At 48.7% G+C, this 22036-nt stretch overlaps 1 protein-coding gene across 1 annotated transcript; it reads right to left on the reverse strand.

Annotated features, from left to right (window-relative positions):
- Positions 1-4090: 4090 nt before the first annotated feature.
- Positions 4091-21783, reverse strand: PAOX (polyamine oxidase). Its single transcript, XM_060240990.1, has 7 exons — positions 21636-21783; positions 20318-20810; positions 19497-19693; positions 18536-18797; positions 13317-13429; positions 4880-5037; positions 4091-4460 (listed from the first exon to the last, which is right to left on the reverse strand). The coding sequence occupies exons 1-7, from the start codon at positions 21781-21783 to the stop codon at positions 4311-4313; spliced, it is 1521 nt and encodes a 506-aa protein (XP_060096973.1). The 3' UTR covers positions 4091-4310.
- Between the last annotated feature and the right edge of the window lie 253 nt (positions 21784-22036).

A 22036-nucleotide genomic window follows, 5' to 3' on the forward strand; every position in this document is an offset into this window, starting at 1 on the left:
TGGCAAGGCTGGGGAGGGGGGTTGGGAGGGAAAATAAATGCCAAGGTCGGGAGCAGGGTCGGAAGATGTTGGAAGGGGGGGTATGAGCAGTGATAGGAGCAGGTGGGAGGAATGCATGCTGAGGGACAGGTGGTAAGATGGCAAGGTGGGTGACTTGAATGGCAAGGGTGGGGGGATAAAAACAAGACTACGCAAGGGGTTACTGATAGCTGCAGCTGGGAGCAGGGGTGGGAAGACAGCTATGGTGGGTGGGTTGATGCCAAGACTTCAGTGTGTGTGTGGAAAAATAGCCCTTCCCTCCCCAGCCCCACACCACGCCAGGCACTCATGCCCATCTTGTTTGTAGTGTCTTGTATTTTTGGCTGCAATGGGCCTTCCGCCTAGTAGAATCATAGAATTGGAAGGAACCTCCAGGGCCATCTAGTCCAACTCCCTGCACAAGGCAGGAATTTCAAAATACCACTCCCCATACCCCTAGTGACCTGTGCTCCATGCCCAGCTGATTGTCCTTGGCCAAATTAGCCTGCGTCCTTGGCCAAACTAGCCTGGAGAACATTGCTTCCTGACTCCAAAGTCACAATACACAACATGAAAGCCTTTTTTCCTGTTAGAATTGACTCTGCAAGTGTCTAACTCTCTCTCATGAAAATAGTTAGGATTATACGTTATTGCTGTTTAACAGAGTGCATCTAAACAATTTTACAGCTCAAATTTTTGGCTGGTGTGGCATTCAGTAAAGCAGTGCTCTTTCCTTTTTCTCTGCTCAAATACGTAACAAAAGTCAAGCCTGTTGTTTGCGCTGCAGTAATCTGGGGCTGGATCTAGAATAAATTTTCCATCACCAGCACTGAACTGTTGGCACTCCGACATCCTAAGCTAAACACTGATAATTAACAGAGGGTTGGTATTTCAAATAGATTCAGCTTATACCAATAAATGTCTGAACTTGAACTTGAAATAGATCCAGGTGGGCAGCCATGCTGGTCTGAAGCAACAGAACAAAGTGTGAGTCCAGTTGTCAAGCATGGTGAAATTCCAGTGATAACTGATTGTTATAGGGTTCTGCCTAACACTGGTCTGTGAAGTATCATGGAGGACCCAGCTTTGCTAGCTTTGTTATTCTTTCCCTTCCCCTTCCTTGCTTTATTGCCTGAAAAGTAGAAGTCGTGAGAAATGAAACTAACTTGAGAAGAAGTAATCAGCACCTTCCCATACATTCCTGGTAGGGAGTGTGACACATCTGGGGAAAGCAAGGACACAGTCCTGATAACACTGGGAGAATGTAGACATTTATGATAGTTTATGTGTGAAAGCTACCCTGCACCCCCATCCTTTGGAATCCTTTTGAAATAAGCCTTAAAAGTATTGTATCAATGTATATGCAGCATTACTCTCAAGAATCTGTTACACAGAAAGTATCGGTCTATCAATAAATGTAGTCTTTGTATCAACTTCGACTCGTCATTGAACCCGCATGCTTGACACCAGTGGCACCTTTAAGACCAACAAAGTTTAATTCTGGATATAAGCTTCCATGTGCATGCAACCAAGTTCAATTCTGGTCAGAATTACACTTTTTTGGTCTTAAAGGTGCCACTGAACTCCAACTTTGTTCTTTAGTATTTCAAAGTTCTTCAAGCGTGAAGTTACAACAGTGTAACAGAGTACATTAATTTAAAATATTTTACTAGAGATTAACAGGCAGTTTCCTACATTATCATAGCAATAACTGTTGGATTTAAAGTGCCAGAGTTTCACCTCTCCGTTGAAGTCAGCAAGCTTAGAGTGAGCAAGGGATGGAATCAGCTTCTGGTAGAAATGTGAACATCCATCTGCAGACACAGACCTAAGCCCCTAATGCATATTGGAACTTTTTTGGGGGGGGGGAGAACACAACCGTTCATTGACTGGTGCTATCTCCAGCCAATAGTGCTTCAGTCATCTGGATTGAAGCCAGATACTCATTTGTGATGTCAGTTCCCTCAAATGTGTCGTCAGCATATTATGGGCTCTTCACTCCAAACCTCTGCTGAATTCCTCCAGTGGCTTCAGGGAGATGCTTAAAAAATCGCATGAGTTGAGCCACACAGGATTGGAACCACTGGAGTGCGGGGCTTCCCATCAGCCAGCCAATCCAGAAAGTATCCAGCAGTATCAAGAGAACCAAGAGGCTCCTCCCTTCCAATAAAGGCCATCCACAGTAGGGCAACCAAGGCAGTCTGTCCATAAACCAGCCCTGAAATCGAATTAAAGTGGATCTTGATGATCCTATCCCCAAAAGCATCTTGGTGCCCAATCCAACAGGCTGTTGCATTATCCCTATCTCCTCAATAACCCAAGGAGCTGAATGGCTCTGTGAGAAGGAACAGAGTGGCTAGAAACAATGCTATCAAACGCCCAGGTCATGTCTGCCTTCCCCATACCCACCAAGGGTGGATACATCCCATAATGTCCTGTGCAGTCCCATTCTTGCTCTTCCCTGTAGCAGGGTATTGGTATTGGCAGACATCCAGCTTCTGTGGTTCACCTGAAGCTCTTTCTGCAACGAATCACAACTGGGTCAGCAGGAACTTCCACAAGAACTATTAGGAATCCATCTGAAGCCAGGGTGGACTTTCTTAACTTGGCCTTCCAGCCCTGCAGACTCCATGCTCTGGGCTTTACCAGGTCCACTGCAAAGGAATTGCTAATTTACTACCCCATCATTTTACAGCTGATCAGTACCGAAGACCAGATGGAACCAATGTGTAAGATCACCAAAATGTTTGGGGATGATCCCACCTTCATCACAGCTTGTATGAAGTCCTGAACTGCATTTGATAAGGAGGCCTCAGAAGGGGTTTTATTTCATTATTTAGAAAATGGATGCCGCCTCTCCAAAGACTTGGTCCTGGTGGCATGTTCTACATTCCTGAGGATTAAAAACCTGAGGGATCACATTTGAGACCACATCCTCCAGCTGAAGCCAAAAGCCAGTCAAATAGTGGATTAACAGGATAATGCCCATTGAAGAGGGTCCAGTACGAAGGCGTTACCAATTGCCTGATTCTCCTGCTAACCTGAACAGTCCTCCCCCTGCAGTGCCATCTCCTCCTAACTGGAAACAGGCATTGATGCCTTTCCCTTCCCCACCAAGAGCCCAGGTACACCCAAGGCACAGAACATAACACATGTTCCAAGTTCACAAAATGTGGTTGCCTGGGCAACCATAAATCTTTCAAGTAACCACTTGCCCGAGTTCTCTTGCCTTGAAAACCCTCCAGGCTCATCATAAATCAGCTGGGACTTGACAGCATTTCCCACCACTTACCCCCAGATTAAGTGTCCATAAGATGGCGGCCCTGACATCAGGTGGGGTTCCTGTTGCTCCTTGGGGCATTTACACCCCCCCTCTCCCAGCAGCATTTGTAGTTTTGGCCTCCACACATCATCATCAAATACTTTCTGGATTTTCCCTACTTCCAGTGTGAGTTTCCCCAAAACCTGTCTTGTTACTGTCTTTCTGGGAAGCTCACATTCACATGGGTTCTGAGAAGGGTGTAGCAACCTGGATCTCTGAGCCCAGAGTGAAGAAATTAACCAAACTCTCAGGTGCATCGCAGGAAGAGCTTCAGGTGAACCACAAAAGCTGGATGGCTGCCAATACCAGTTAAAGGGAACAGCAAGAATGGGACTGCACAGAACATTATGGGATGTATTGACTGTGCAGAATGTGGAAAAGGACTATGGAGGACTATCATGGTGCTTCACCAGTGTACACTTTAGGATGCAGGAAGGCATTCTTTGCTAATTTAACTATCCTGCCTGAGAAGGTGCTTCCACTTCTAGAATACTGAAATTCCCACACTGTGCTGCCAGGGATGCAAAAGAGGAACAACAGATCACATCTCTTCCAGAACAGAAACTGTAACACAGATGCCACTCCAAAAGTCTGTTTACAAGACTCACATTTAGCTAAGTAAGAAGAGAAGCATCAACTACTTCAACATGAGAATTTGGCTTTAAACATTATCTAAGTTCTCACTGACTAGAGCTGAGTTCTTCAGTGCAGGAAATTACACATCCCAGGGAATGAACTGGAAACAAGGGCTGCCTTGCCAGAGATTTATTATTTATTCCGAAGGCTGATCTGTTGCATGCAGAAAAAGCGTTAGGAGCCCTTTGGCATTAGTCCACCAGGCGATGGCCTCCAGAAGACAGAATCTGCCCAGCAGACTGGTCAGAAGGCTGCAGAGTGGGAACCATTCCTATGCCACCTCTCATGACTAATGTGGGAAGAGGAGTGACTTTTCTGCCTGCCAGCTGTGGGCTCACAGTTTAGGCGCAGGTTGCTGGGATTCCAAACCATCATAGAGATGGATGAGGCGATCTGCTTCCCTCCAGCCAGACAATAAGGCACCATGAGTAGTAGAATAGAAAGTTCGGTGCGTGGCTTCTCCCGCAAAAAGAACCTGCAGTGCCTGAAAGAAGAGAGAGGACCATTAGCCCAGCCTGTTTGGTTGCTGGCAGACAGATTCCAGCCATGCTGTGGGGAAACGTGGAGGTGAGGGAGTCTTGACGCACATGACCTGGTGGTGGGGCTTTTTCTCTCTCATTCCAGCACCTCTTTTTTCCAGAAAAAAAGCCCTGCCACCATTTCTTGAGAGGGAAATGAAGGAGAAACATATGGGTGCCCCTCATGAACTTTTGAACATTTTTTGAGAATTCTGTTTCCACAAGGAGTTTCCAGAACTCTGTTCCGCTGTGTTCCCTCAGAAAAAAAGCCCTGCTTGGTGGATAAATTGGGCAGTGCTCAGGAAATGATTAACTCCACGCCTGTGAACACTCAGCAGGGCCTCCTGCAACATCTGGGACTTGGGTGCTGATGCTTGGGGCATACCTTGGGATCTGATGCGTCCTCAGGAAGCGGCAGGGCAAGAGCATCAATGTCATCTCCAGAGCTGTCCAAGGCCACATAGCTGTAGGAGCCTCTGGTGAAGGGTTCACTATGCCACTTGGACCTTAGGATGTTCTTTGGAGGTGCCAGGTGTGGATTTCCTGATTCATGCAGACACAGAGAGAGAGAGGGCGCTAGTGAGCACATTCTCTGCCAGGCACTTCTTCCTCTGAATGCCTAGCTTGTCTTGAGGACCTGGATGGGTGTCTCCACTCCCCCCACCCCTGTCTACGCGGCAAGCTGATTTATGCTCACCTGTGGAGACGAATGGATCCTACTGGATTCCAGAATGCTCTGTGGAATCTCCATCTCCCTGAAGCTATTGACAAGGTTGCCCTCCCCACCCCCGGCATCCTCTGGTTCCCACGGGAAATCATCTCCCTGGGATACCATTGAACTCAGGAGGATGAAACAAGAACTCAGACAACTTCAGCAAGTTTGGTGGTGGGTCTGCAGCAATGCTACAAGAACATCTTATAGGACGCTTATGAAATCCCATGAGGTGGCAGTGAAGGTGGCTCTCTGCCTTCATTGTGACCGCTACATCACACCCAGCACAGTTGTTTAGGGTGATTCAATCTTTGCCATCCCTTGCAAAAGGGAACCAAAACAGCAGGGATTTGTCCATTAGCTGTGAGGCATTCACAAGCTTTTTCGCAGATAAAGTCCTGTCACTCCGCCATGACCTACTCGCCAGTATTGATACAGGAAGTGATCTGGAGGCCCCTTGGCTGCCTTTGGGTTCAGTCTTTGATCCCTTCAACCTGCTCTCTTGCTGACGTCAACAGGATCCTGGGTGCTGTCAGCCCAATCACATGCCTCCTTGATCCAGGCCCCTCATGGCTGGTAAAAGCCGGCAATGAGAAGATTTGGGGCCCGTTGATGGAGATTATCTGTTTGTCCCTGGAAATATCTGGAGGGTGTCAAGAAACTGCGTATTCAGTGTCTGCATGTGTTTGTAAGTTTTTCAGGATTTGCACTAACATTGTGTCAAGGTAATAGGCACTTAACCAACTAAAGTGGAAATTAATTTGTCACACCCGTGAAGCCAGCCCACAGTGACATAGATTGTTCAGATCTACCCTTGACAGGTTAACATCTAAACCAAAGCTAGATGACAGCTTCTAGATTAGACTGCGTTAGTGATTGGCTAACCAATCAATTAGCCAAGATAAAATCAGGCTAGGTGCCCACAAAAAAGGAGCTTCTGCTTCTTCAAGTCAGAAGCCTTCTTCAGGACATCAAGAAGGTACCAACACAACAAGGTTGAAGGAGGACGGTACTTTGAAGACGTCTCTCTGATTTTGTGGGCCTGACAGCATAAGTGTCAGTGAGTATAGCTTAGGTAATTAGCTAACTGACTACACAGTCCAGTGTAGGGAAGCAGGCAAATTGCCACAGGATTTTCTTTGGTGTTCCTCTGTGCACAGAATGTTTGTTTTACTTGGTTTTTATCATCCCATTTTGTGTCTCCCTTTCCCTCTTATCTTGTAAATAATGTTTCTATATTTTTCTATAAGTTTTGCCTTTTACTTGATAGACCTGGGACCTGATAACACACTGACCAAAAGAACCTACATGATATTCTTTTAAGTTTTCCTAGTTATTTTATTTAGGATTTTCCCTTTCCTTTAGCAGGCCTTTAGGGCATGGTAAACACTCTGGGCCTGGATGTCAGTTATGACGAATAAGCAGCTGGGTATTCAGTGACAACAGCTGTGGTTCTTTCATGATAAGAGGGTTTCAAGAAGGCAGTGGTTATATCACTCTTGAAAAAAACAACTTTGGATTCCTTAGATCATGTAAATTACCGCCTAGTCTCGAACTTATCATTTCTGGGTATGGTAATTGAGAGGGCAATAGCTGAACAGCTCCAGTGTTTCCTGGATGACACACTGGGACTAGGCTTCTCTCCAGGTGTCCCCTTGCCCAGCTTGGAGCCACTGATGACACTCAACTGTATCTGTTACTGGATGGTCACCCAGAGACTGCCCCATAAAATCTGGCTGCGGGTTTGGAGGTCATGATTGGGTGGTTGAAGCATAGTAGGTTGAAACTGAATCCAGAAAAGATGGCTTTGGGACTGGGGCACAGGTTGCTCGCTCTTGACGGGGTGCCATTGATACCGGCACAGTCCATCGAGAGCCTGGGAGTGATCTTGGATCCCTCCTTGAATATGGAGGCCCTGGTCATGCATATTGCCAGGCTGGCATTTTTTCATCTGAACCAGGCTTGGCAATTGGCCCCTCTCCTGCCGCACCGTGACCCAGCCACATGATCCATGCAATGGTCACCTCCAGGCTAGATTACTGTAACTCGCTCTACACTGGCCTGCCCTTGAAACCGACTCAGAAGCTTCAACTGGTCCAGAATACAGCGGTGGCACACTTCCTGAGAGGAATGTCATGGACAGCTCACAAACATCTGGTGCTGCGCCACCTACACTGTCTCCCAGTGAAATTCCGAGTCAAGTTCAAGGTGGGTATTGGCCTTTAAGGCCTTGAGTGGTCTGGGACTGATGCGTCTATGGGACTGCCTCTCCAGTATGTCCCTGAGAGAGCATTATGCTCCTCAGATAGTAACTTCCTGGTAGTCCCCATCCCCAAAGACATCCGGCTGTCCTCAACCAGGGCCAGGGCTTTCTTGGTCCTGGCCCAATTGGTGGAACTCTGCTGAGTATCATTAGGACCCTGCGGAACATTATGAAATCCCACAAGGAATGTATGGTGGAGTTGTTCTGCCAGGTTTTCATTGTCCTATATCACTTTCAATAAGTCCAATGAAAGAGCAACACTGGATTATCAATAAACTAGAACTTTGCAACAATGTCTGGTTATTAGAATTTTCCATGCTTGACATTTCAAAAATTTCCAAAAGAAAGCTTCAACTGAACTGGCAACTCTCTAACCGAATGGCGGAGGGTGCCCCAGACAACAGAGAACCTTTCAACCCATTGGAGAATGTAGAGGTACGGACCCCTCCGTGGCACATCTTGGACGCAAGGAGAGCCACAGGGCGTAGATCCCCTCTACACATCCAACAACTGCTGATCACCCCACAGAAGTGGGAACCGCAGACTTCGACCACTTTGAGGGGGGAAACGCCTGCCAGGAGAGAGGCCATCCTAACCCGACATTCCAGGGGAGGAAAAACGGCAGGGCAAGGCCCCTCGGGAGACGAACGGGTGAACACCCCACCCGGGGAGCGAGACGAGCGGGAAGGTCCCCAACCAGATGACAAAGGAGGGGTACCAGACTCGGATGAAGAAGATGGAGATGAGGGACCGGAAGAAGCACCCATCCTCAAAACTGTAAGAGGGGAGATGGCAGAGGTGGCAGGGGGCTGCGGGAAGAAATCCAAGCCAATACCTAATTCATGGCCCAAGAGATCCGCAGGCAAATAGACCGACCACTGAGACCTGCGGTACCTGGGAGAGGAATACCATTGGTACCACCCCAACAGGCGCCCCCGGTGATTCCAGCCGCCCTGCCAGCACAACCCGTCCAGCCGGCCCAACCAGCTCCGATCCAGCCGCTGGCGGGCCCCGATCCCTCACCCAGGGACTACGGGAGGGGCAGAGAACTGGAGACCACTTTCGATGGGGATCCAGATGAAGTAGAATATTTCTCCATCCAGGCTAATAGCTGCATGCATTACTGGGGGAGAACCTTCCCGGATGAATTTAGCCGGGTAAACTACTTGGGGTCGAAACTGAAGGGGGCTGCCAAGCGATGGTACGTGAGCCTGTTCGAGACCCAGAGCCCCGAACTAGACACGGTGGCCGCTTCTCTGCAAGCAATCCTAATCCAATATGAAGACCCTCTGCAAGAAACTAGAGCCCTGACAGCACTATGTGACATGCAGCAAGGGTCCAGATGCGTGAGAGAGTTCACTGCCGAGTTCTGAACCAATGCTGCTAAGGTCCGGGGCTGGAGCGAGCTGATGAAGATCGAGCACTTCACCGGGGCCTGAACGCCAGTGTACTGGACCGGTGCCTACAGCAAGCTCGCCCCACTATGTTGGTGGGGTGGATACAACTAGCAGTGGAAGTAAAAACCAACATGAAGTGGGTGGCCCTACAACGACAGCAGCAGCAAAGGGGAAAGGGGGGATGTGAGTCTCGGTCAGGGGCAAAGCCAGAAGGGAAGAAACCCCAGCAGAGCGGGGGAACTACCAAACCCCCGCCAATAAGGCAATGCTACCGATGTGGGGACCCGAATCATATGGCTATCAATTGCCCTGAAAGACCTCGAGGCCCCCCCTGACCCTGAAGGCCATCACTCCAGCGCCAAAGAAGACACCAGGACGCCCAAAAGAATCAGCCAGAGGGAGCACCATAGCGCCCACCATCACTGAAGAAGAGACCATCCTCCTGGACGAGTCGAGTGAGCTGTCCTGGGAAGAAGAGCCGGCGGGAAACGGGAACGACCTGCACTGAACGGTGCCAAACAGCAGGTCATGGATTTAACGGCACCACTGAGGGTTAGAATAACTGGATCTTTGTTTGTCCCTTTGACTTTGTTGAACTCTAAGCTGAAAAGGTTCGTACATGTACGGGCCCTTATTGACGAGAGACATAATTACCCCTAAATTAGTGGAGGTCCTAGGACTGCCTACGGCACCCCTGCCCCACCCCATCCAATCCGAACAGATGGATGGGTCAGTAATGAAAGGGGAGCCATGCGTGGAACAAACCCAGGCAGTGCCGGTGGGCATAGAGGACCATTGGGACACAGAATTATTTGTGATAGCCCCTTCAGCATCATTCGATGTGGTGCTGGGAGTTGGCTGGTTGGCGAAGCATGAGCCGGACATTAGGTGGGGGGATCAAAGCATAGACTTCACGGACAGCAAGTGCAAACGCCACCAGTGGATTAAGGCGTGGGGAGTAGAGCCACCCCCTAGAAATGAGAGACTGTGCTTGACGGTGGAAGAAGTTAGGTTCATCCCCCCAAAATACAAAGACTTATGAGGAGTGTTTGATGAGGAGGAGGCAGACGAATTGCCCCTGCACCGTAGCACGGATTGCGCAATGGAACTGATCCCAGGACAACAACTACCCAAAGCCAAACAATACTCTATGGGGTGGGCGGAGGAAGCTGAAGTGAGAAAATTTTTAGACAAAAATCTGATAAGAGGGTTCAGCAGACCCGCCATGGCTCCGCACACTGCCCCAGTATTGTTTAGGAAAAAGAAGGCTGGGGGGTTGAGAATATGCACTGATTTTAGAGGGATAAATGGGATATCCACTTCTAATGCCTACCCTATCCCATTGATTAAAGATTTATTGAGCACGGTGTCAGAGGGGAAAATATTCACAAAACTCAATCTACTTTAGAGTGCGAATAAAAGAAGGTGATGAATGGAAAACTGCCTTCAACACCCCCATGGGGCAATTTGAGTACTTAGTCATGCCGTTTGGATTACAAGGAGCCCCAGGAGTGTTCATGAGTTTCATCAACGAAGTACTATGGGAGTACCTGTACAAGGTGGTTGTGGTGTACCTGGATGTTATAATTATTTATTCTAAAGACCTGCCATCCCATGTGAGACTCGTGAGGAGGGTGCTTGCGACCCTATACGAGAACAAGTTGTATGCCAAATTGTCTAAATGTGAGTTTCATAAAATGGAACTTGATTATTTGGGGTTCCGAGTATAGGGCAGAGGGCTAGCTATGGACCCAGCTAAAATCCAAGCATTGTTAGATTGGGAACCCCCGAGGACACATAGACAGCTCCAATCTTTCCTCAGATTCGTGAATTTTTATCGTAACTTCATTCAAAGGTTTGCCCAGACCTTACTGCCCCTCACGGACCTCTTAAAGACTAAAGGGAAAGGTCCGGAGGCCAAATGGCCGGGCGCAAGACTAGCATGGATGGCTGAGTGCCAAGAGGCATTTCAATAAGTTAAAAGACTCTTTACCAGTGAACCGATCCTAACCCACTCGGACAAACTGAGACCCCTCATTGTCCAGTGTGACGTGTCCGACGTGGCCGTAGGAGCCATATTAATGCAAATTGGTGAGGAAGATAGATTACGCCCCTGTGTGTACATTTCCAAAAAGTTTTCACAGGAACAACGGAATTGGTCCGTGTGGGACAAGGAAGCATTTGCAGTAACTTTTGCTTTGAAAACTTGGAGATCCTGGTTGGAGGGGGCGAGAGTACCCTTTGAGATTTGGACTGACCACAAGAATCTAGAAGCTGGAAAGCAAATTCTTCACCAAATTTGACTTTAGACTGAAGCACATTCCGGGATCTAAAAACTTTCTAGCTGATGCACTATCGAGACTCCCCCAGCATAACAGCCAAAAGGAAGAAGTGATAAACTCAATTATCTCTCCAGAACATGTAATTGGGATGGTGACTACCCGATCTAAAAAGAACCAGACTGGAGAGACGTGGGGGGGGAGAGCGACTGAAAAAAGCCGTAGAGGCTGAGGGACAGACCAAGCCAGAAGGAGTAAAGAAAGGGGAAGGAGGGTTTTGGTACAGGGACGGGAAGTTATATGTGCCAGAACCCTTACGGAAAGAGGTATTGCAATTTTGCCACAACAGTAAACTATCGGGAGATTTCGGGTATGTAAAAACCCTACACTTAGACAACAGGCAATTTTGGTTGCCACAAATGAAAAAGGACATATCTGAGTATCCACTTGCCCGGTTTGGCAAAAAAGAGAGGGGGGAAAAACTCCTGGACTGTTGCAACCAATAGAAACGGCCACTCGACAGTGGTCAGTAGTGTCCATGGACTTTATTGTAGAATTACCCATCTCGCAAGGGAAAACTGTAATTCTGGTAATAGTGGACACTTTTTCGAAACAGGCCCATTTTATTCCTTGTGCCAAATTACCAAATGCAAAGAAGTTGGCTTATTTGTTTTTCCAGAATGTGGTCAAATTATACTCATTCCCTGATAAAGTCATTAGTGACAGGGGCCCGCAGTTCGTTGCCAACTTCTGGCGGGAGTCTTGCAAACTGACTGGGATGGAACAAGGGCTGAGTTCTGCCTACCATCCCCAAACCGACGGTCAGACGGAACGGCTTAATGCGCTTCTGGAACAATACTTGCCGCTACCACAAACTTCTAGAAAACTGGCACACAAATTTTTGGGACCTTACAAAATAAAGAGGGTGATAAATAAAGTGACAGTGGAACTGGAGCTACCCAAAATGTTTAGTAAAATTCACCCTGTCTTTCATTGCAGCCTTCTTTGCCGAGATCCTGGAGCTATGAATTGGCACCCTCACCCCCTGGCGCCACAACCTATTCTGATTGAGGGCCAGAGTCACCACGAAGTGCAGGAAATATTAGGTGCCAAATTAAGATGAGAGGTGTTATATTTTTAATAAGGTGGAAACACTTTCCCCCCAGTTACGAGTGGGTCGAATCCTCTAATGTGAGAGCTCCAAGGTTAAAAAAACCAATTTTACCTACTGCATCCAGACAAACCCCAAAGTGGGTCTTAAGGGGGGGCAGTATGTCAAGCATATGACTATTAATCTTGTTTTTTTCTATAATGCTTTTCTGAATGTATTAGAAGTCATTAGGTATTAGGACATGCACCCCCTCCCTGTTTCCTTTCTGTGCATTTCCCTCAGTCTCCTTTAACGTAACAAATGTAGGAATGCTTAGAAGGTAGAAGGCGCCAAACCTGTTCCCAAGCTAAGGCCTGGGAAGACAGGAGATTGTAACCACAATAGATAGTCGAATGCATAAACTGTAGCAGTTCACACACTGGTGTGACATTCTTCCCTTATCTCCCTTTGCTTCTTTGAAATATCTTTTAATACTGTATGCCTTTCATTGTCCAGTATCACTTTCAATAAGTCCATTGAAAGAGCAACACTGGATTATCAATAAACTAGAACTTTGCAACAATGTATGGTTATTAGAATTTTCCATGCTTGACAGGCTTTTGGTTGAGGACAGTGGCAGTTTCCATCGTAGCTGACACTCTCCCGCTCTCTACCTTTGTGTTAACCCTCACCCTGTCTGAGAAGTACCTGCCAGTCTGAAAAGGGAATTAATTTATTTGCCATCTTTTTAAAATATACTGTTATCATGATTTTATATGTGTAGGTTTTTACTCATGTTGTACATCACCCAAGTCTTACAATAGCAGGGATTGGGCAATTCATATGTTTAGTAAATAAATAAAAACATAAAATTGGGCCATAAATGTTTTTAACCCTTATATAATAAAAACGTGTATTTTTAATAACACAGAGGTTTCACATGTGGTTTTTAGTAACTGGCCCTGCATTGGTTCCCAATTAACCTTATAGGTTGATTCAATTATTTTGGGTTCTTCCAGCCCCGCCCCGCCGCCCCACTGCACCTTCCTTTTCTTTCTTGAAGCCCAGAAGAGACACCCACCTGTCATGCGGCGAAGCATTTGCATCAGGTCTCTGAGAACCTCTGCATCGGTCAGGCTTTCCATGAATTCTGCTTCTTTCCCAGCAATGAAGGCACAGAGGATGTGTCCATACCTGCATGGCAAAAGGAAAATTCCCATCAGGAGAAAGGTCCTGGCCCCCCAGGCTGGACCATCCTGAATCCCCTGCACTGGCCATGCAGGGTCATAGTCTGGCTTTGCATTTCCCCTTTCAAAGGTGGACAGAAAAGGTGAGCTTACATGGCACAAGTGGGGGATTCGAACCTGGGTCTCTCGGGGGGAAAAGTACAAATGAGATAAGAAGGTAGAGTCTATGGAGAAGACCAGAGTTGAAGATATCTGGAGGGTTAGAAAGGAGAGGGCATTGTGCTGTCCAGCAGGTACAAGCAAGAAGTTCTGCAAGAAGTCACTCTAGGAAAGTGTTAGACTGGTTTGTGCTGAAAAGGAGGGTACAGAGTGGAAAACTTGGGGGGGCTGCAGTACTATGCCTCACCCCCTGACTTAGAAGGCACAAAAGACTGAGAGTGTTAGTGTTGGCACTGATAAAATTCTAGCATAAACCTGAGTGAAAATGAAAAGAACAGCATTTGGAACTATAAGCAGATCTGAGAGGCTTCAAAACTGGGAAAATAGCTGCTTAGGCTCCCTTTTCAGGTGGGCAGCTAAAGCCTCTTTGAAAGCCATCATGGTGAGGTGGTTAGAGGACTGATCTGGAAGACCCAGGTTTCACAGAATCCTAGAGCTGGAAGGGACCTCCAGAGTCATCTAGTCCAATCCCCTGCACAATGCAGAAAATTCACAAATATCTCCCCTCCCCCCGCCACACACACATCTCCAGTGACCCCTGCTCCATGCCCAGGAGAGGGCAAAAATCTTCAGGATCCCTGGCCAAACTGCCCTGGAGAAAAATTGCTCACTGACCCCAAAGTGTCAATCAGCTGTTCCCTGGGTGTGTAAGAAAGGGCCATGAGAACTAAGCACTGAAGCAACCCTTCCTGCCCTCCTTCTCATGATCTGCCTAATTCACAGAATCAGCATTGCTGTCAGGTGGCCATCTAGCCTCTGCTTAAAAACCCCCAAGGAAGGAGAGCCCACCACCTCCTGAGGAAGCCTGTTTGAATCCCCATTCTGCCCCACAAGCTTTCTGAATGACCTTGGGCCGGTCACACATTTTCCACCTGGCCTTGCTAACATGGTTTTTTGTGATGATTAAATGAATGAGAGGAAAACAATGTAAGCAGCTTTGAGTCTCCATTGGGGGAAAAGGCACAGGGTGAACGAAGTAAAAATAAAACAAACAAACACGGACAAAGACCTCTGGACCACAATGAGGCAGGCGGAGCCCTTATCAGACGCTGTTCAACATTAATCACAGGCAAGCAACTTTTGGTAAGAGGTTGACTGTTAACATAGTAAGAGTTTTACTAAAAATGTCACCTCTTTTTTTAAGACAATGATGGCTTGTGTTTGTTGGCAAATTCTCCCAGACACAGAATTTTTTAAAAAAATCTACAGCATCTGGGGGTGCCTCATATCTCGCAGGGTGGGCTTGGCTGGGGCCTGGAACCATCTCTGACTGTGTAGTGGGACAAACAGGTCTTGTTGTGAGAAGCACACAAAAAGTTGTGAGAAACACACAAAAGAAAGAAGGAAAATGAGCACATCAATCTGGAAAGTGGAGGAGACTGAAGGAACCACAAAAAGGTGATGTAGATAGTAGTTTCTGGAACTTTCTAGTTCTATTGCCCGATCTTGCAGAATCCGGAGGACATTTAAAAGCTGAAAGTCTTGTTTATAAGGCTTTTAAGACTAAGCAAATGCCACTGGACTGCCAAAGCCAGGAGGGATGGGAGAGGCAGGGGGCAGGTGCCGCTGGAGGAAGCTCACTGACAGAGACATGTCTTTCAGTGTAAGATTAATCACTGACATACCCAGGCCTCAGATTCAGTGGGAGCTCACAGGAGTGCAGCTCCTGAACCTTTCTGAGAGTTCCACCTCCTTGTCCATTGAATAGTATTGCAGCTGCATAACGATCCCTGGATGAGCTCCACCAGCACCTATTTTTCTACAAAATGACCCCTGGACTCTGCCCTATTGCAAGTCATCTTAAATCCTGTGATCGTGATTGCAGAGCAAGCAAACTGTCAGCCTGCAGCAACAAACGAAAGGTCACACTGCTGCAGTTTATGATCTATATTTATGACACTGCTGCAAGTTTAAAAATACTAAGAAAAGGGTTTTTTATATCTATAAATGTACATATTCTGCATAGAACATACTAGGTGGGCAAGAACCATTTGCTCCTGTTCCTTTGCCACATATAGAGAAATCAAACAAAGACATCTGAGAGTCTCCTCTTGAACCAAAGTGTCTACAGTCTTGTGTGCTGGGACTAGCTGGCTGGCCTGGAAACTGGTGATCTCTGTGAGGCCCAGAATGGAGTCCACCTGGCAGCTGACAGATGAATCCCAGTGACGGAGAGAGGAGTAAGGAGAGAGGGCCATTGGCAGGAGGCACTACAGGAAAAAGCCCCCTCTCCTCTGAACACCAATCTGCCCACTTTGCCAGCTGCAAAGATGGCCACTCATCTCTTGGGAAAGTTTAGTCCTAACAGCAGCTGGCACCACCCCGCTGAAGAGTTACGTGGATACAGCTAGAGGCACCTCCAAATCCAAAGCTTAACTGTCCAATGAGAAGTCTCCACTTTCCTTTCCAGAGGGGGGGCAAGAAAACGGCACTCCTGACAACAGGATCTGATGATGCAGTGCAGAAGGGTAAGCAATGCACCCTGCCCCCAAGCAAGGAAGTTATTTCTCTCTACTTCACTAAATACAAGCATGGTGACCTCCCTGGGTTTTCAAGGCAAGAGATGCACAGAGGTGGTTCACCACCGCCGGCCTCTGCGTGGCAACCCTGGACTTCCTGGGTGGTCTCCCATCCAAGTCCTCACCAGGCCGACCCTGCTTAGCTTCTCACAGCTGATGAAATCCGGCTACCCTGGGCCATCCAGGTCACATACTTTATCTGTAGCCTATTCACTGTTTTGGTACAATATTGATAAGCACCCATAATACCCATCAATGAGAAAAATATATGCCCAGGCATCCAGGAAAAAAAATGAAGAGGGATGTTTTTGGTCCCTCCAATTACTGCTAGGAGCAGGGTGGGTGGGGAACTGGGAAGCAGTATTTCACTGGTGGAAAAACCCCTCCTGAAATTAAAATGCAGTTGCTCTAATTGCCATTCAAGATTAAAATGCAGTTGCTCTAATTGCCATTCAGGATAGGAAACTCTCTGTGCTTTGGTGCAGCTCCTGGAGTCTGTACTCAGCAGAGGGGCTCTTCCTTGAATGGGTGGTTATGGGTCATGGGGATTTTGATTCAGGGCATCAGTTCTCAAAGCACAAAAACCAAAACCAGATTTGCAGCACATGGAAAAACTGTGGCACTCATGCAGCAAGAAAGTTATCTGGAGCTCTTACTCAACTAGTCAAGCCTGTTCCTCTCATGCCCTTTAATCTTCAGGGAGCAACAGCTGTTCTCTCTCCAGTTATGCAGTCAAGGAACTTGCTGGGCTTAAAAGTCAACAAATAAACAACAGCAGAACGTGGCTAAATTACTAAAGGTACAATTTTAGCTATTTCTAAAATACATCTTTTCCAAAAGTTTTTAGAAATATTTATGAAAATTTAAATCACTGAGTTCATAAGAACATAAGAGAAGCCATGTTAGATCAGGCCAATGGCCCATCCAGTCCAACACTCTGTGTCACACAGTGGCCAAAAAAAAATTACACACACACACACACACACATATATATATACTGTGGCTAATAGCCACTGATGAACCTCTGCTCCATATTTTTATCTAACCCTCTTGAAGGTGTCTATGTTTGTGGCCGCCACCACCTCCTGTGGCAGTGAATTCCACATGTTAATCACCCTTTGGGTGAAGAAGTACTTCCTTTTATCCGTTTTAACCTGTCTGCTCAGCAATTTCATCGAATGCCCACGAGTTCTTGTATTGTGAGAAAGGGAGAAAAGTACTTCTTTCTCTACTTTCTCCATACCATGCATTATCTTGTAAACCTCTATCATGTCACCCCTCAGTCGATGTTTCTCCAAGCTAAAGAGCCCCAAGCGTTTCAACCTTTCTTCATAGGGAAAGTGTTCCAGCCCTTTAATCATTCTAGTTGCCCTTTTCTGGACTTTCTCCAATGCTATAATATCCTTTTTGAGGTGCGGCGACCAGAACTGCACACAGTACTCCAAATGAGACCGCACCATCGATTTATACAGGGGCATTATGATACTGGCTGATTTGTTTTCAATTCCCTTCCTAATAATTCCCAGCATGGCGTTGGCCTTTTTTATTGCAAATGCACACTGTCTTGACATTTTTAGTGAGTTATCTACCACGACCCCAAGATCTCTCTCTTGGTCAGTCTCTGCCAGTTCACACCCCATCAACTTGTATTTGTAGCTGGGATTCTTGGCCCCAATGTGCATTACTTTGCACTTGGCCACATTGAACCGCATCTGCCACCTTGACGCGCACTCACCCAGCCTCAACAGATCCCTTTGGAGTTCCTCACAATCCTCTCTGGCTCTCACCACCCTGAACAATTTAGTGTCATCCGCAAACTTGGCCACTTCACTGCTTACTCCCAACTCTAAATCATTTATGAACAAGTTAAAGAGCATGGGACCCAGTACCCATTCAGAATACATCCCAACAGCATTCAATTGATTCCTGCACGTAGATGCAGTAATAAACTCCTCCAGCCCAATCAAGTGCTTGTTTGTGCCAGGTCTCTTCTGTTTAGAATAAGTGGTGTCAGTTCTGGAATCCTGCACTGGATGCCCCAAAACCACCTCCGATGTCGCTCGCTAGCTGCTCAGCACATTTCAGTCAACCTTCCTCATGGAGGGGTAGAAAGTTGACCACAATTTTACAAGTTCCAAACTGTTTCAATACATTCACACATCATGCCACACTTTTGAAAAAAAAAATACATTTTGGAAATAGCAAAAATTTTATCTTTAGTAATTTAACCACTTTCTGTTATTGTGTATTTGTTGCTTTGTCTGGCTCAGGAGTCAAGCTGCAACAACTGCCTGCAGAAAGGCCCACTCACGCAAACCCACTTTAGATTGACTTTCCCCTACAGAGCAGGCTAGAGTCTAACCAACCGGACAAACCTCTCTGGTGGGTGGAGAACAACGAAGGCCCCGATCTTCTGGAACCAGGCAGCAGCCAGCGAGAAGTCAGCAGGGGTCTCGGCCAGTGGCGAGTCTTCCTCCCATATCACCTCAACAGCTTGACAGTCTGGCTCCCAGAACGGCTGCTCAAATTCCAGGAAGATTTTGTTGTTGGTTCCAAAGCCCATGCGCTGAATCGCTGCCACCTTCCGAGGTGGAAGCGGAGGATGGAAAAGGGTCTCCTGATGTTCTTTGAGGAAACCTAGGGAGAAGGATGGAAGGCTATTAAGCCACTCGCCTGGCTGCAGCACATGGCACGGCACACTTCAACCCAAGAGGGGAACACCACTAGAAAAGACTCAAACCTGCAAAGAGGCAAGGACAGCATCTGCCCAGCACAGACCGAGCAGGCGCTTCATATGTGCAGCTGCCGTGTTGCACTTAGGAGTGCCAGGATCTCGGAGACCCAGGTTCGAATCTCTACTCTGCTGTGGAAGCTCACTGGGTGACCTTGGGCCAGTCACACACTTTCAACCTAACGTACCTCACGGGGTGGTTGTTGTGAGAAGGAAATGGAGAAGAACAATGGAAGGTGCTTGGGGTCCCCACTGGGGAGAAAGGGGGGTACAAATGTAAGCCCTGCATAATAACCTGCTCTCTTCATTCCCAGATCTTAGGATCCCCCATAGCAGCATGTAAGTCACAAGGCACCTGTGAAGCTGATCTATGGCCTCTACCAGAGGGTTGGGGAGCTCGAGACTTTCCACGTGCAACAGATGGGGCAGGGGCTCAGGGCACAGAGCAACCAGGTGGGCAGGAGGAGGAGGAGGAAGCAGCTGGCACAGGGAGTTCCCCTCCTCTTGGCACACCACTGGGACATTTGTGGGGGGAACTGGAGAAAGGAAGCATAATCTCTCAGCACAGGATGGCCACAAACTCAAGAAAGCCAGAGAAACTTCACCTAAAGGGACAGTGATGATGACGTGATCCGCCAAAAATGTCTCGTGGTCTTCACACTCCACTTGCACTGGGAAGAGCCGACCTGTGGCAGTCTCCATGAAGGAGCCCCCCCAATGTATCGAGGTCACCACTTTATGGAACAGCAAGACATCTTTGGGCAGAGAGGCCTTCAAGTGGTCCATGAGGCCTTCATAGCCACTAGGAAGCAGAGAAGAAAGTCAAGTCACCTGGTCAGACTGAGACCTGCGTCTTGGCACAGATCCCCCCCCTCCACTCCAAAAAATGGTTGGAATGGGCTGTGGCTCAGTGATAGAGCATCTACTTAACTCGCAGAAGGTCCCTGGTTCAATCCCCGGCATCTCCAGCTAAAAAGTATCAGGCAGGAGGCGATGTGAAGGACCTCAGCCTGAGACCCTGGAGAGCTGCTGCCAGTCTGAGTAGACAAGACTAATCTTGGTAGACCAAGGGGCGGGTCTGGTTTAGCATAAGGCACTTCATGGTGTTCATGTACTCCCACTCACAAAACAGAAGGGAGCAGAAAACCAGAGCCCACAAGAGAGAAAACCCACCCCAGACAAATTGCAAAGATGACCTCTAGATGACAGCTGCTTTTTGGCCACTGTATGACGCAGAGTGCTGGGCTGGATGGGCAACTAGCCTGATCCAACATGGCTTCTCTTCTGTTCTTAGGACAGGTGATGTCAACAACCAGGAACTTCCTTACACAAGGAAGACCCAGCTCATATTGCCTCCCCACCCTCCCTGCCATGCCAGACATGTGAGCAAGCTCCTCTCTGGGGAGGAAGTGAGGCAGCCACTCACTTGGGGAAGGTGCAGTCCAGGCCAGGGAGGATGGCGTACTCCCCAAAAGGGCCCAGAGCCACCAAGTCCATGCTATGTGTCCCACTCAAACAGCATTCCATCTTCAGGTACATGCTGAGGACAGCCAGCTTCAGGCGCTTTGTCTCCTCGTCTTCCGGCCACTCCTTTGCCTGACGAGCAATGGCCTCTCTGAGGTACTCGCCCACGCTGGGCACTGGCACTTCTGCTGCGCCCGAGAAGAACCCTCGCGTTTCTTCCAAGAGGCTAAAGAAGAGTGCTCTCATAGAGTTCAGAAGGTCCGGGCTGACCACCTGGCCCCCACTGGAGTAGCAGACGGAGGGTAGCACCAGGTGCCCTCCAATTTCCACCTGCTGGTTCTCCTCTGACATGGCGCTCTCTTCCAGCAGCCCGTGCTCCCCTGCCAAGCGGAAGATGGGGTTCTCCGAGGAGGGCCCGTGGATCCAGTGGGCACCCATCTCTATCACCTTGTGCCCTAGGAGAAAGGAGAGAACAGCTGTTTTGGCCTGCAGCCCCTTCCCAAACACCCTGCCCCCCCCCATGATGCAGTGTGGGAAATCCTTGGCGATCTGGCGGTGGAGCCTGGGGTGGAGGGGGGGGGAGAACTGGACATGGCCACGATGCCCTGAAGTCCACCACCCTCTGAAGTCACTGTTCCCTCCCTCTGGGGAACCTGATCTAGGCTGGCTCACAAGAGAGCTTCAGGTCTGAACTGGAGATCTTAGGGTTGCCAAGTCTAATTCCAGAAATATCTGGGGACATGGGGGTGGAGCCAGAGCTAGGTTGTGACAAGCATCATTGAACTCCAAAGAGAGTTCTGGCTGTCACATTTAAAGGGACAGCACACCTTTGCAATGCCTTCCTTCCACAGGAACTAATGAAGGATAGCGGCACCTTTCTTTGGGGCTCACAGACTTGGACCCCCTGGTCCAATCTTTTTGAAACTTGGAGAGTATTTTGGGGGGAGGCACTAGATGCAATGCTGAAAATTTGGTGCCTCTACCTCAAAAGAAAACAGCCACTCCTAGAGCCCCAGATACCCATAGATCAATCATCCATGATACCCTAAGGGAATCGGCCTCCATAGGGATTACTGGAGTGCTCAGCAGGCATTTCCCTCCCCCGCCCCCACCTGGGGATTGGCAACCCGGCTCAGTTGCCCCTTTCCAGGTGCGCGCAGCCGCACTGCGGCAACCCCCCCCATCCGGAATTCTCCCGTCATGTTTGCACCAACAACGGGGGGGAGGGGGGGGTCTCCCGGGCTGGGGGCTCTTCTCCGCCTCCTCGTCCCCCTGCTTACCCAGCCTGACGGAGCGGACGCGGCCCCCCGCTCGCCCGGAGGCCTCCAAGAGGCGCAGGTCGCCGAAGCCCCCCCGCCCCAGCAGGCGCCGCGCCGCCCCCAGCCCCGCCGCCCCCGCGCCCACCACCACCACCCGCGCCCCCTCCATCGCCGCCAGCCCCGCCGCGCAAGCGCCGCCTCCTCCGGCTGGGAGCGGGGCCTGGGGCGGGGCTCAGCAGGGGAGGCGGCTCTACTGCCCGCCCCGCCCCCAAGCAGCGGCGTCCTTCGGGGAGGGCGAGCCCAGGAGGTGGCAGCGCCAGCGGCCCTTCGAGGAGGCGGGCGGGGTCTGGCTGCCCTTTGCTCCCCCCCTCAATGGAGGCGGGCCTGACCGAGGCTTCTTATGGGACCAGGAGGACACTTGG

The sequence above is a fragment of the Heteronotia binoei genome, chromosome 6, assembly GCF_032191835.1.
Source record: "Heteronotia binoei isolate CCM8104 ecotype False Entrance Well chromosome 6, APGP_CSIRO_Hbin_v1, whole genome shotgun sequence".
NCBI classification, from domain to species: domain Eukaryota; kingdom Metazoa; phylum Chordata; class Lepidosauria; order Squamata; family Gekkonidae; genus Heteronotia; species Heteronotia binoei.